The following is a 15690-nucleotide window of genomic DNA, read 5'->3' as shown; positions in this document are numbered from 1 at the left end:
TTCCCACCCAATGAACCTCACCCACATGGTTACAATATGTGCAGCCATGTCACAGTCACATGGGAAAGAACCATAGAAAAGAATCTTTCACGTGACTCAGTATGTCTGAAAAGAGCTGAAGTTCTACCCAATGAAGTTCTTGAACCCAATGAAACTCAAGTTGAATGTTATTAATGTGAGTCCTCCTGATTTATAGAAAGCTTATCTGTGAGTTATGTTCTCAGGATTAGGATCAATATGTTTAAACAAATACAAGCTAACAGCATGAATCAAAGCAACAACAGTCAGTCACTTTGTAAAGGCACATTTCTGAAGATATGCCAACCCTTGAAAGCTAATTCAGCTTTGCAGTTGTACTAATTAGCACAGGAAGAAGAGCTTTTCATTCTGAACTGAAATAGTCAGTCCAATAAATTCTATTTGCACTTGTGTTGCCTGAAACATATGTTATTTGCTGTACAGCTTCTTTTGCAGCAGGAAAACAGACAAAAGTAGTGCTTCAGCACACACAAGTGTTTCTCAAGGTCATCAGGCCTGTTACTTTGTGTATAAAATCAGGTTTGTAGCACAAACAATTCATTCTCTGTATTACTGATTTGATAATAGAGCCCAAAACCCAATGGTCTTCAGTTAACAAAACTACATCTCCAAACTCAACTGTACTAATTTCCATTAGCTGGTAAAGTTGGAGAAAGAAATAAAGAGGGAAATGGTGTTATATAACTTCTGTATTGTTAAATATTTGACAACATTTGTAGGGGGATACAGGACTAAAATCCAAAATTACAGCTATGTGACTCAAGATAAAAAAGTACACTCTAACAATGTTGTTATTATTTCAGGTGCACAAAGATCAACAGGCTGGGCCCAGCTTTGTATGCCACTCCCACATGAATCTTCCTATCCAGTAAAAAAGCAGTTTCTAAATCTAGCTTCAAATCCTATAAAAATGTGGAGTTGGAATGGACCCTGAGGATCATCTAGTCCAACCCCCTACAATGCAGGAAGCATCCATGACAGATGGCCATCCAACTTCTGCTTAAAAACCTTTGGAATCCACCACTGTCAAACAGCTCTTACCATCAGAAAGTTCTTCCTGATGTTTCATTTGAATCTTCTTTCTTGTAACTTGAAGCCATTGGGTTTGGGTCTTAACAGTGAAATCTGGTTAGTGCTAAGTGTGGTTAATGTTTATTTAAATCAGGGTGCGGAACCATTTTGGTGCTGCATACCAGATCCTTATCAGATACTAGCCTTGTGAGCTGAATTTGACAGATGGGCAGGGCTGATGACATCTGTCACATGAAGTCATAATGATTGATTGATTAGGCAATCTGACGTTCCAAAATCAAGACTTCAAAACACCCAGCAGGGCTTGCAGGGCTTGTGGTGCTTAAAAGCTAAGGCTTTGGCTTTCCACAGGCATCAGCTGCACAAGTGAGTTTCCTATGGAGAACCTGCTTGTGCAGAAAATCCAGTCTGATTTCCTTGCCAATGTGCAATCACTTTAAGATTTAAGATTGCGCATTGGCAGTTGTATCCCAACCTGTCACACACCTAACATCTCACAGGCTAAATCTGAATCCCTGGTAGGTCAAGTTTGGCCTGTGAGCCGTAAGTTCCAAATTCCTGGTTTAAACCATTTAATAATGCTTAGAGAAGGATAGCTGGAATTCATTCTAGAACAGGGGAGGCAGCATACAACTCCAGGTGCCATGTAGGGCTTAGAGAACAGGCCAGTCAAAAAACTGAACAGGAACTTTATTTTTTCTTTCAACCAAGAACAGAACAGCAACAAGCAGCTCTTCATTCTACTCAAATACAATTAGGTCTAATGTCACCTAATGACCAAACCACAGAATGATGCTATACTCCATGGTTCACTCCCAATCCCTTAACCTTTGTGGAGGGCAAGAATACACTATGTTAGAATAATGTGACTATAACACTACTTTAGGGGATAGGCCCAGGAAGGAGGCTCAGCTAGAGGCAGAAGGCGAAAGTAGCCAGGGAAGGAAGACCTATTGTACATAGTTCTTTAATAAAACTATTTCTTCTTCAACTCCTCTGACCTGCTCATCATTGAAACAGAGAACATTACACACTACATCTGCATTGGTTCATGAACAGGTAGTCCTGCTGGCTTTTAACAACCCAGCCTTTTTTCTTCAGCAAAGAACTTGTACCTATTTTTGAAAACCAATTACAACAAAAGCTACATCATAAGTCAACATTTACAAGTTTACATTTATTAGTTATGATTGTGAATATTTCCTATTTTAATAGAAGAAGAAAATGAAGATTTCTAAACCGTATAAGAAATAGTTAGGCAAGAACAACATTTTTATAATAATCATTGCATGTCAAACTGCTAAGTTGCTTTTTCAAGAACCTAAATCATGAAGTTCATAGATCAGACACTGATAGAATAAACGAAACAAAGAATAAATGAAATTTTCTTTGAAAGTTTTATTTCCCTCCCACTCAACTAATTTCCAATAGCCAATTAAATTTAAGAAAGTAAATTACACAGGTGAGCATAAAGAGCATATTTTTAAAATACTCGGAAAAGTAAAAACATGTTCATGAACAACTAAATCTTCAATACCCTCCAACCTTGCAAGAAGTCTGCACTACTCCTGTGGCCAAAATTATTTATTTATTTTTTTTACTGCCAAATGGACTAATTACTAATTACTGCACAACAATAAATCTACTTGACCTTACTTCCCATTTGCTTTCCTATATATAAATATTGATGCATATACTGGGACATCATGTCCTTCTTACCTGTATCAATGCCTTTTCTTCAAGCAGCTGATCTCGTTTTGTGGCTGAAATTAGTAGTCTTCCATGGTGAGGAAAATTTAAAATCTTCTGTTCACATCTCTGCAACAGCTGTTTTTCTTCTCTATTAAGCATTTCAAAAATAACCATTACAAACGCTGACATGTGTTGCATTAGCAAATTGGCAGTCATCTCCTAAACATTCAGAATAACACACACTATCTTCCAGGTCACGGTGATCCATTCTCTAAAAACATAGTTGTGCCAAGCTTGAGAATTTATTTAAATTTTAAAGCAGTTTAGTGGTTTGATGTGTGGGGCCTTGAGAGTTTAGCAGAGGCCATAAGGTGGGATCACTAATTAAAATATGATGCCCTAAGGGTCTTTTTTCTCTGTGTACACCATACAATGTTGTTTGCCTAAAATGCATCCATTAGTGTCTTAAATGAGTGGCTAGAGGCAAATGCATAAATGCAATTTTTTATCCCCACCGTGACAAATTTCTTTATCAATTAGCTCTCCAGTCCTCAGTATTTGTGCTGATATCTGCCTGGAATGTAACAATACTACTACCTTAAAAGATGGCAGAAAGCCATGCTGAGAGGCTGTGCTGATGGTTTGTGTAATGGGGTATGGGGTTCCTTGTGCGTAAAGCGCAAACTGCTCCGAGCTGAGTAGTTTGGACAAAACTTTCCTCCCAGGCTGGACAGTCAGTACACCATGACTGTCTCAATCACTGGAAGAATCCGTCAGTGGGCGTTTCCTGAATTTCTTCCAACATAAGAGTTCTTTCACACCCAATCGTCGTCTCCCTTCTCTGCGCGAAAGCTGTCTGCGCAGAGTGGGCGTCCCCAGAGGAGGTCCTGCGCTCTCCCCGCTGGTTTCACTAGAAGAGTCCTGGAGCCTTCTCTCCGCAGCTCCCTCGGACTCCCCTTTCTCCCTGGTGTCACCTCTATCTCCTTCCCCAGCGGAAGCGTCCTCCCTCCCTCTGCTGGTTCCCTCTCCAGCATCATCATTAGGGAGCCTCAGCGCCACCTTTGGCTCTGATGGCAGTTCCCTGACATCCACCTCCCTCCCAGGGCCCTCCCCACCCCCGCCCCGGTTCCTGGGCGGTGAAGCGGGAAACCCCTAGAACGAACTATCCCCTTCCTCTGAAGATTCAAACATTGTTTTCCACCTGCTGCAGTTCCTGTCCTCTGCCCAATCTCCCCAGTAATACAATGCTCCATCCTTTTCCTGAAAACCCCCTTGATTTTCACCCGCTTCCTGGAGCTCCCTGATCTTGGTTTGTGCGTACTCGTCATCCCTCGTCAACCCTGCCAGTTCCCTTTTCCCAACCAATACTCCCCCACACACCCATCGGTCCTCGGGTATCACGTGTCACACTTCTGGTGCTCCCTCTCCTTCTAAGTATTCTGGTTTCCGGGATAGGGCGTCTGCTCGGACATTTTCTTTTTCTTTTTTTTTAATAAATATTTATTAAAGTTTTTAAATATAAATGCACAAATAATAAACAATCTTACTTCTGTCACAAACATAGTTTCATCACTTCTTTGGACTCCCTCACGTCTCACGTCTCCCGCTCCCATTTACATCGTTAAAAGTTTTTTCCAAACAAATTATCAACTTGTTTACAATCTCATGTCCACTCATTCAAATATAATCTAGCAATTCTTCCAAAAAATTTTATATTTTCTTTAGTCTCACTTATCATCAAATTTAAATCTAATTTAGTGGTGGCCAATTTTTTATAATCTAGCATCCTTCTTAACATTCAACCAAATTACAATGTTTTTGTAGATACATCTTAAATTTCTTCCAGTCTTCCTCCATCTTCTCTTCTCCCAGGTCTCGGATTCTGCCAGTCATCTCGGCCAGTTGCATATAGTCCATCAGCTGCATCTGCCACTCTTCCAGTGTGGGTAGATCTTGAGTTTTCCAGTTTTTTGCAATGAGTATCCTTGCTGCCGTTGTTGCATACATAAAGAATGTTCGGTCCTTCTTTAGCACCTTCTGGCCGACAATACCCAGAAGGAAGGCCTCTGGTTTCTTAGGGAAGGTATACTTAAATACCTTTTTCAGCTCATTATATATCATTTCCCAGAAAGCCTTCACTCTAGGGCAGGTCCACCAGAGGTGAAAGAATGTTCCTTCATTTTCTTTACATTTCCAACATTTATTATCAGACGAATGGTATATTTTGGCAAGTTTAACTGGGGTCATGTACCATCTATATATCATTTTCATTACATTTTCCTTCAGAGCATTACATGCGGTGAAGTTCAGCCCAGTGGTCCACAACCTTTCCCAATCCTCAAACATAATGTTATGCCCAATGTCCTGCGCCCACTTTATCATAGCCGATTTAACCATTTCGTCTTGTGTATTCCATTTTAACAGCAAGTTATACATTCTAGATAGTACCTTAGTCTTTGGTTCTAACAATTCTGTTTCTAACTTCGATTTCTCCACCTGGAACCCTAACTTTTTGTCATTTTTAAAAACTTCTTTAATCTGAGCGTAATGTAACCAGTCTCGCACCTTATCCTTCATTTTCTCCAAACTCTGCAATTTCCAATTGTCTCCATCTTTTTCTAATATTTCCCAATATTTTGGCCATTTGGCCTCCATATTGGGTCTTTTTCGGGCCTTAGCTTCCAGAGGTGAAAGCCACCTTGGAGTTTTATTTTCCAATAAGTCTTTATATTTTGTCCAGACATTGAACACTGCTTTCCTGACAATATGGTTCTTAAAGGCCTTATTGATCTTAGCTTTGTCATACCATAAGTATGCATGCCAACCAAAAGCATTGTTAAAACCTTCCAGGTCTAATACATCAGTGTCTTCGAGAAGTAGCCAGTCTTTTAGCCAGCAGAAAGCTGCGGCTTCATAGTACAACTTTAAGTCTGGCAGGGCAAAGCCCCCTCTTTCTTTCGCATCTGTTAATATCTTAAACTTAATTCTGGGCTTTTTGCCCTGCCAGACAAATTTAGATATATCTTTCTGCCACTTCCGGAAGCACTCCGTCTTGTCCACAATCTGTAGTGTTTGAAACAAAAACAACATTTTTGGCAATACATTCATCTTAATAGCAGCAATTCGGCCTAACAAAGAAAGCTTCAGTTTTGTCCAGCTGTCCAAGTCTCTCTTAATTTCAGACCAGCATTTTTCATAGTTATCCTTAAATAGACTCAGATTTTTTGCTGTTATGTTTACCCCTAGGTACTTTACCTTTTTAACCATAGTTAGTTCTGTTTCTCTCTGAAACCGTTCTGACTCTGTATCTGTCAAATTTTTTCCCAGCACCTTGGTTTTCTGTTTGTTTAATTTAAATCCCGCCACCCGACCAAAGTCCTGATGCTCGGACATTTTCTTTTCCCGGTATGTACCGTATCTCAAAAGAAAATTTGGAAAACTCCTGAGCCCACCGCATCTGTCTCTGGTTGAGAACCCTTGCAGTCCTCCAGTATTCTAGGTTCTTATGGTCCGTGCACACCTGGATCTTGTGTTGAGCCCCTATCAACAAATGTCTCCAACGTCGGAACGCTTCGTGAATAGCAAGCAGTTCCCTGTCATACACCGTGCAGTTTTGTTCTGATTTGCTCAACTTCCTCGAGAAAAAGGCGCACAGTCTCCAGTTGGACTCTTTCCCCGGCTGGAGCAAAATGGCACCTACCGCTCTGTCTGACGCATCTGTCTCCACCCTCATTGGCTTCTGCAGGTCCACGTGCAAGAGCTGCTCTTCCGAAGCGAACGTTTCTTTTAGTTTCTCAAAGGATTGCTGTGCCTCTGCTGTCCACACGAACTTCTTCTTGCTACTGAGACAATCGGTGATAGGTGCAGTCAAGTGCGCAAAGTTCTTGATAAACTTCCTATAGAAATTCGCAAACCCCAGGAACCTCTGCACGTCCTTCCGGTTCTTAGGAGTCTTCCATTCCAGCACCGCCTGCACCTTGCTTGGGTCCATGGCTAACCCCTTGTCTGACAACCTGTAACCCAGGAATTCGACCTCTCAGGCATGGAATTGGCACTTCTCCAGTTTCACCCACAACTGGTGCTCCTGCAGCTTCTTCAGCACTTCTCTGACATCTTTTACATGCTGTTCCTCATTCTCCGAGTAGATCAGCACGTCATCTAGGAAAGCCACGCAGTTCTTGTACAAGAGGGACCCCAACACGTGGTGCATGAACCCTTGAAAACATGCCGAGCCCGATTGTAATCCAAAGGGCATAACTAGGTACTCAAAGGCTCCCAGGGGGGTGAACATGGTAGTCTTCCATTCATCCCCTTTCCTTATCCTAATTAAATTATACGCCCCTCGAAGATCCAACTTGGTAAAAACCTTTCCCTTCCTTACCCTGGTCAAAATGTCATCGATTCTGGGCATTGGGAAGGTCACCGGCTCCGATATTGAGTTTAACCTCCTGTAATCACAAATTAATCTAAGTTCTTTTGAGTCTCTCTTGTCCACGAAAAACACTGGACTGCCCCCCACCGCCCTCGATTCTCTTATAAAACCCCTCTTCAGGTTCTTGTCGATAAACTTCCACAACTCCTGCATTTCTCTGTCCGACATGGCGTACAGCTTACCCACTGGCAGCTGAGCCCCTGGGAGTAGGTTGATTTGACAGTCAAAGGGCCTATGGGGGGGCAGCCTATCTGCCTCCTTCTCACTGAAAACTTCTTTCAAATCAGCGTATTGTGGTGGTACCCTCACCTTTTCCTCCGCCTCCAACCCTGCCACTCTGGCTACGGCCATCCTCGGGATCTCCCCCCCCCCCCCGTGGCAGTGTTCTACACAGTGAGCTGACCCAAAGGATACTGTGCGCTGGTGCCATCCCACTACCGGATCATGCAGCGCCAACCAGCTCATTCCCAGTATGATTGGCGGCCCGGCCAGTGTGGCTACATGAAATGCAATTGTCTCAGTATGCCTAGAGACTCTCATCTTCATGGGAGGAGTTTGGTGTATCACTTCTCCCCCCAGGAGTTCCCTCCCATCTATGGTCGTGACTTGCAAGGGGCGCTCCAAGGGCAACAGCTGCAGTTGGTGCCCTAGTGCAAAGTCCTTGCTAAAGAAATTGCAAGAACTGCCCGAGTCCAGCAGTGCCTTCACCTTAATAGGATGTCCGTTGGGTAGCTCTAGCTCTACCTCTATGGCGATGGCTGGTCTGGGGGGGTCTGGTTTGGGCACTCTTACTGGTTGTTTGCCTGGCTGCTGTGCACCTTGATCGGCAGCCAAGCTCTCTCGTTTCCCTGTGAATGCCCCTCCTCCTCACTGCCCGCGGCCCCCACCATCCCTTGTCAAGCCTTTCTCTGCGGGCACACCCTGGCGAAATGTCCCGGCTGCTGGCAGAGGAAACACTTCCTGGTCGCTTTCCCCTCCTTTTTGCGCACCTTGCCGGAGTTTGAAACCCCGCGCGCGCCTCCAATTTCCATTGGCTCCTCTGGCTGGGAAGGTTGCCCCGGCATTTCAGGAATCCGGTTGTCATGCCAACGCTCTGCTTTCCCTTCCCGCCTCTCCAAAGCCCGCGCTTCGTGTCGTATTCCAACTGACAGCACCATTTTGGTCAGCTGATCCATCGATTGCGGGCGAGGCAAGCGGGAAAGTTCGTCCTTAACCCAGGGGGCTAAGCCTTCCTCAAACAGCATCTGAATAGGTTCCCAACTCACTTCCCACCCAAGTTTGTGGATTAGCATCGAAAACCGCAACCAGTAGTCTCTAACTGATTGCCTCCCTTGCTTGCAAGCCATCAGCTCTCTGCGCGCCAAGCTCTGCTCCACTTCACTCGAAAACATGTGATCCATGGCGCTAAAAAAACTTCCTCAGGTCTTTTAATGCTGCATTGTCCGATGCCATCAAGGGTCTAACCCAATCCCTGGCACCGCCTTCAAGATGCCCAATCACAAAGGCAACTATTGCACCATCGTCCACAAAATCATCATACTGCAGTTCCAGCGCATACTGCACCTCTGTCTTAAAAGCATTATAGTCCCTCGGGTCGCCCCCAAACGTATGCACCAGTCCCGGTACCTTCCTTCCAATGGGGGTGGGTTTCCCCTGAGCATCCTGAGTCCTCCTTTCATCTAGCCGCGCCGCTAGTAAAGCCAGCTGTTGCTCCAAATCTCTGTTTCTCTCCTCCAGAGTTGGTCCTCCCCTGGCTCCCTCTCCGGCGCCTGCTCCTCCTGTCAGACTCATGATGTTCCCTCCGCACAAACAACGTCAAGGACTGACGGATTGCTGTAATGGGGTATGGGGTTGCTTGTGCGTAAAGCGCAAACTGCTCCGAGCTGAGTAGTTTGGACAAAACTTTCCCCCCAGGCTGGACAGTCAGTACACCATGACTGTCTCAATCACTGGAAGAATCCGTCAGTGGGCGTTTCCTGAATTTCTTCCAACATAAGAGTTCTTTCACACCCAATCGTCGTCTCCCTTCTCTGCGTGAAAGCTGTCTGCGCAGAGTGGGCGTCCCCAGAGGAGGTCCTGTGCTCTCCCCGCTGGTTTCACTGGAAGAGTCCTGGAGCCTTCTCTCCGCAGCTCCCTCGGACTCCCCTTTCTCCCTGGTGTCACCTCTATCTCCTTCCCCAGCGGAAGCGTCCTCCCTCCCTCTGCTGGTTCCCTCTCCAGCATCATCATTAGGGAGCCTCAGCGCCACCCTTGGCTCTGATGGCAGTTCCCTGACAGTTTGTGGGAACCAGCATAAGAAGTCTCACTACAAGAACAAGATTTCCCTGCTCTCCTCCCTACCCCCATGCACCCTCAATTGGCTCTGGAGTGTCTGGAGAACCTCAAGAATAGCACATGGTGGGAGAGAGCAGATCATAAAATGCTTGCACTAATGGAATGACTGGAAGAGTGCAAATTTGAATTCCCCCCTATATAATTTGTTAAATTGAGCATTTAGTGGCCAGGATGATACATGCAAATACAAGGAAAGTGCATAGATGAATCACATCCCTTTTTATGCTGAATTGCACTTTTCTAGAATTCAGTAAACTGCAATTAAATATTGTCATAATTTTAGTTAAAACTCCATCTCATTTCCAATACTACTGTAAGGGAGTAAAAACACTTTCCTCACCAGCAGGTGGTGTATATATGGGAAGACCCCAAATCACTGGTATGCAGCTTTTTAAAAATAGTGCCAAGCCTTTTAATATGTGTGTGCTTAATATAAAACAATAATGAATCATTCTTTCACAACCATCCAAGAAGTGCCCAGATTTCCCCAAAGCTCTCATTTGCTTTGAATTTTAGAAAGTAATTAAAAACACTTTCTGAAATGATAAATTAGGCTGCACTCTTAGGCACATTGGGACGCAGGTGGCGCTGTGGGTAAAACCTCAGTGCCTAGGACTTGCTGATCGCATGGTCGGCGGTTCGAATCCCCGTGGCGGGGTGAGCTTCTGTCTTTCGGTCCCAGCTCCTGCCCACCTAGCAGTTCGAAAGCACCCCTAAGTGCAAGTAGATAAATAGGTACCGCTTTATAGCGGGAAGGTAAACGGCGTTTCCGTGTGCTGCGCTGGTGCTGGCTCGCCAGAGCAGCTTCGTCTCGCTGGCCACGTGACCCGGAAGTGTCTTTGGACAGCGCTGGCTCCCGGCCTCTTAAGTGAGATGAGCGCACAACCCTAGAATCGGACACGACTGGCCCATACGGGCAGGGGTACCTTTACCTTTACCTTTTACTTAGGCACATTTACCAAAGATTGACTTCCAAGCAGATATGCATAGGATTGCATTTTTAGATGACTGGTCCTACTTGAAGATAGCATACCTCAAAATAACATTTTCCTACTCTTGTTAGGAAAATCATCCAATAGGAAATTAGATTTTTAAGGTGAGCATGTTGCTGGATTCTACCTTACAGAAACTATGCTGCACAGTTCCCAGTTTAAAAAGTGTCCAAGCACATTCCCTTGGGTCGGCTTGCAAGCAGGACTTTTATTGGGGGAGGGGCTTCTTTTTCCTTATTAGCGTATAAAAATAGAATATTCTGCTGGCCTGTGCAAGGCTGAACACATAAATCCTTTAATTCATGTGATACATCCTTTGCAACTATGTGTTCTTTAATTTCTCTTATAACACAACAATCATTCATTCCCCAGTTACAGTTTCAAAGTTCAGTCAAATGCCTTCTGAAGTCACTTATGAAAGTCACATGGGATTTGATTAGTTTGGAAACACCTGACCTGCTAAGAGGGATTGAGAGAACAACATGGGAAATCAATTAAGAGTGTGTACAAAACCATTCGCCTTTCCCACTGAAAATATGAACCTTGACAAATGCTTGTGGAAAGACAGTACAGTAGTGCCCCGCAAGACGAATGCCTCGCAAGACAAAAAACTCGCTAGACGAAAGGTTTTTTCATCCGCGATTTGCCTCGCAAGACGAATTCCCCTATGGGCTTGCTTCGCAAAACGAAAACATCTCGCGACTTTGTTTCCTTTGTGTAAAAACCGTTAAAACCAAGGGTGCTTAGCTTGAGCAGCTGCAGTTGCGACTTGACTTCGAGGAGCAACTGTTAGCACGTGGTTTGGTAGCCTTTTCTCAGACTTTGCTCACTTTTGAAGATTTTCCAAAACTTTTCCAGAACTTTTCCAGAACTTCTCTTTCATCCATTTGGTAAGTTAAACTTTTAAAACTTTTTTGGGGGGTTTTGGATTTTGGGTTGGGGTGTTTGGGATTCAAGGACTTGGTGTTGGGAAGGGGTTTGCGATAATCTGGGGGCTTGTGGGCCTTTTTTGGGAATTTTTATGATTTTCTGTGACCACTGGGCTAGGTTGGGTTTTTTTTGAAAATTTTTCTGAGTTTGAATTTCTGAGTGCTGGCTGGCTAGGGGAACAGTTGGGGAGGTTTCTGCAGAAATCTGGGACCATGTGGGGGGTTTTGGGGAATTTTTATGATTTTCTGTGACCACTAGGCATGGTTGTTTATTTTCAATTTTTTTTTCTGAGTTTGAATTTCTGAGTGCTGGCTGGCTAGGGGAACAGTTGAGGAGGTTTCTGCAGAAATCTGGGACCATGTGGGGTTTTTTGGGGATTTTTTATGATTTTCTGTGACCACTGGGCCAGGTTGGGTTTTTTTTGAAAATTTTTCTGAGTTTGAATTTCTGAGTGCTGGCTGGCTAGGGGAACAGTTGGGGAGGTTTCTGCAGAAATCTGGGACCATGTGGGGTTTTTTGGGGAATTTTTATGATTTTCTGTGACCACTAGGCATGGTTGTTTATTTTCAATTTTTTTTTCTGAGTTTGAATTTCTGAGTGCTGGCTGGCTAGGGGAACAGTTGGGGAGGTTTCTGCAGAAATCTGGGACCATGTGGGGTTTTTGGGGGAATTTTTATGATTTTCTGTGACCACTAGGCATGGTTGTTTATTTTCAATTTTTTTTTTCTGAGTTTGAATTTCTGAGTGCTGGCTGGCTAGAGGAACAGTTGGGGAGGTTTCTGCAGAAATCTGGGACCATGTGGGGTTTTGGGGGGAAATTTTATGATTTTCTGTGACCACTGGGCCAGGTTGTTGTTTTTTGAAAAATTTTCTGAGTTTGAATTTCTGAGTGCTGGCCATGTTGTTATTTTTTGAAATTTTTTTTTGTCTGGGTGGGGAAGCAGTTGGGGAGGGGTTTGCAGCAGTTGGGGAGGGGTTTGCAATTTCTGTGTTGTGGGTGGGTTGGTGCGTGTCTGTGGGAGCAGTTGAGGTTTTTGAAGACATTGGTGATTTTTGAAGCTTTTCCTAAACTTATTTTGCAGCCATTTGAGGTTTCTGAGGACTTCGGTGGTTGATTGTTGAAGCTTTTCCAGAACTTCTCTTTCATCCATTTGGTAAGCTAAACTTTTAAAACTTTTTTGGGGGTTTTTGGATTTTGGATTTGGGGTTGGGGTGCTTGGGATTCAAGGCCTTGGTTCTGGGTTTTAATTTCTGTGTGGTGGGTGGCTGGCTGCTTTTGTATTTTTTGGGTTTGAAGCACATCACTGATTTTTTTTTCTGTTTCTGAGTTTACGAAGGTAGGAGCTGTGCTGCCATGGGACCCAAGAAGACTGCTGCTGCGGTGGCCGGCGAGAGGAAGAAGGAGAAGGTGACGCTGGAAATGAAGAAGGAGATCATCTGGAAGCACGACGGCGGAATGCGTGTGACGGACATCGCCAGGGAGTACGGCAGGAACCCATCGACCATCGGGACCATCCTGAAGATGAGGGAGAAGATCCTGGCGACTGATGCAGCCAAGGGAGTCACCAGGATCGTGAAGAACCGCCCAGCTGTCCTGGAGGAGGTCGAGAAGTTGCTGCTCATCTGGATAGAAGAGAAGCAGCGTGCAGGGGACACAGTGTCTGAGGCCGTCATTTGTGAGAAGGCCAAGGCCTTGCACGCTGACCTCATCCGGGAACAGCCAGGAACCTCAGCCGAGCCAGAAGTCTTCAAGGCTAGCAGAGGTTGGTTTGACCGGTTCAAGACAAGATCTGGCATCCACAGCGTGGTCAGGCATGGAGAGGCTGCCAGTTCTGATGTTCCTGCGGCTGAAGACTTTGCAGCGGAGTTCCTGGAGGTTGTGACGACGGAGGGCTACGTTCCGCAGCAGGTCTTCAACTGCGACGAGACCGGGCTGTTTTGGAAGAGGATGCCCAAAAGGACTTTCATCACTCAGGAGGAGTCCAGGCTGCCTGGCCACAAGCCCATGAAGGACCGCCTGACCCTGCTCTTCTGTGCCAACGCAAGCGGCGACCTGAAGATCAAGCCCCTGCTGGTGTACCACTCGGAGAACCCACAGGCCTTCAAGAGACACAAGATCGACAAGGAGCGGCTGAGTGTCATGTGGCGATCCAACAGCAAGGCTTGGGTCACACGTGCGCTGTTTGTGGACTGGGTCAATCTTGCTTTTGGCCCTGCTGTCAAGCAGTACCTGCTGGACAACGACCTGCCGCTGAAGGCTTTGCTTCTGATGGACAATGCTCCTGCCCATCCTAAAGGCCTTGAGGTGGACTTGTTGGAGGAGTTCAGCTTCATCAACATCATGTTCCTGCCGCCTAACACCACGCCACTGCTCCAGCCGATGGATCAGCAGGTCATCGCCAATTTCAAAAAACTCTACACCAAGGAGCTTTTCAGGCGATGCTTCGAGGTGACTGACTGCACCACCATCACCCTGCGGGAATTCTGGAAGGACCACTTCGACATCGTCACCTGCTTGAAGATGGTCAACACGGCCTGGAAAGGGATCAGCCAGAGAAATTTGAATTGCGCTTGGCGCAGCCTGTGGCCGGACTGTGTGGCACCAAGTGACTCTGATGCACCAGAGTCAACAGTGGTGCAGGACATTGTTGCCTTGGGGAGAACCATGGGCCTGGAGGTCACGGAGGAGGACGTCTGCGAGCTGGTGGAGGGGCACGACGACGAGCTGACCACCGTGGAGCTGGTCGAACTGCAGGCAGAGGCTGCGCAGGAGCAGGCCTCACTGGAAGAGGAGGAAGCAACTGAGGAACGGCTGTCCTCCGAAAGACTGAGGGACATTTGCCAGAAGTGGAAGGAGGTGCAGACTTTTGCAGATCTACACCACCATGAGAAGCACGTGGCACATGACGCTGGGAACTTTTATGATACGAGGGTCATGTCGTCTTTCAGGGAGCTGCTGCAAAGGCGGATAAAGCAGCAGACTATGGACAGGTTCTTGACCAAGAAGCAAAGAGTGGAAGAGGAGCCTTCTTCGAGTGGTCCCCCAGAGTCTTAGAAAATGTACTGTACACTTTGTTGATTTTTAAATGTTTTTCTGTCATGTTTATAAAGTTAATTTATTTTCCCTTCAATTTTTGAACTGCTCTTTACAGTATGTGTGACTTTAAAGAGCAGTTAATAAACTGTTGTTGTACCAAATTTGGCTTTGTTTGGACTTTTTTTGACCATAGGAACGCATTAATTGATTTTCAATGCATTCCTATGGGAATTTCGTGCTTCGCAAGACGAAAAATTCGCTAGACGACAAAAATTGCGGAACGAATTAATTTCGTCTTGCGGGGCACCACTGTAACAATCATAAAGAACTGATTATAAGAAACTTGAACAAGGAAAGAATAATCTAGACAAATATGAGGTTTTCTTTCCATGAAGTGGGAGATTGAGGGAGAGGCTCAGCAAAGAAAAGAAAATGTCAGGACCTCTGCTATGGTGAGTAATAATCTGCAACACCCTTCCCCAATCTGGGACCCTCCAGATGTTATGGGCTACACTTCCTGTCTGCCCCAGCCAGCATCTGAAGGGCAGGAGTTTGGGGAAGGCTGATCTACAATCCATTGAGATGTTCTCCTGTGCAAGTCACTCTTAAATATATCAGACCCTTAGTAAGGCTTGCAGAAATACTTCTTGTTAGACTGTGCCCCCAAACAGTCATCATCATTAGATACATATATTATCAACCAACAATAGGTCAGTGCAGTATCACTATCCCAAAAAGTGCAGATGGAGGAGCCAAGTCTGAGATAAAACAAATTCCTTCCAGTAGCACCTTAAAGACCAACTAAAGTTGGTCTTTAAGGTGCTACTGGAAGGAATTTGTTTTGTTTTGACTATGGCAGACCAACACGGCTACCTATCTGTAACCAAGTCTGAGAGTTAGTTATCTTAAGGCCACCCAGTTAGTTTATGGCAGAGACAATATTCAAATGAAGGGCTTCCTGGTTCACAGCTCAGCATCCTAACACTGCATGAGCTCTCTGGACTTCTTTGGGTAAGAAGTGTGCAAGTCAGCAAATAGTGGCATGTGCTTTTAAGTCGGCCATGGGTGCCTTGGCAGAAAGGGAGGTATATAAATGCACTGGCTCACTCACTCAATAAATAAATAAATGACAAAGGACCATTGATTTCAATTGAGTGCTGGGTTTCACCCTATGTTCACAAATTTCAGCGCAGTTTTTAAGG

General features: G+C 45.1%; 1 protein-coding gene across 9 annotated transcripts in view; it reads right to left on the bottom strand.

Moving 5' to 3' along the window:
• The window catches only part of DISC1 (DISC1 scaffold protein), a 159771-nt gene that overhangs the window by 112499 nt on the left and 31582 nt on the right, over nt 1-15690 (bottom strand). For all 9 annotated transcript variants that reach the window (XM_081855820.1, XM_081855812.1, XM_081855813.1 and 6 more), the window contains one exon: nt 2791-2911. In XM_081855820.1, coding sequence (XP_081711946.1) covers nt 2791-2911 — 121 coding nt within the window. The remainder of the gene's footprint in view (nt 1-2790; nt 2912-15690) is intronic.

The sequence above is a fragment of the Podarcis erhardii genome (genome assembly GCF_964252035.2).
Source record: "Podarcis erhardii genome assembly, chromosome: 3".
Taxonomy (NCBI): Eukaryota; Metazoa; Chordata; class Lepidosauria; order Squamata; family Lacertidae; genus Podarcis; species Podarcis erhardii.
This window is presented reverse-complemented; position numbering and strand designations above follow the sequence as displayed.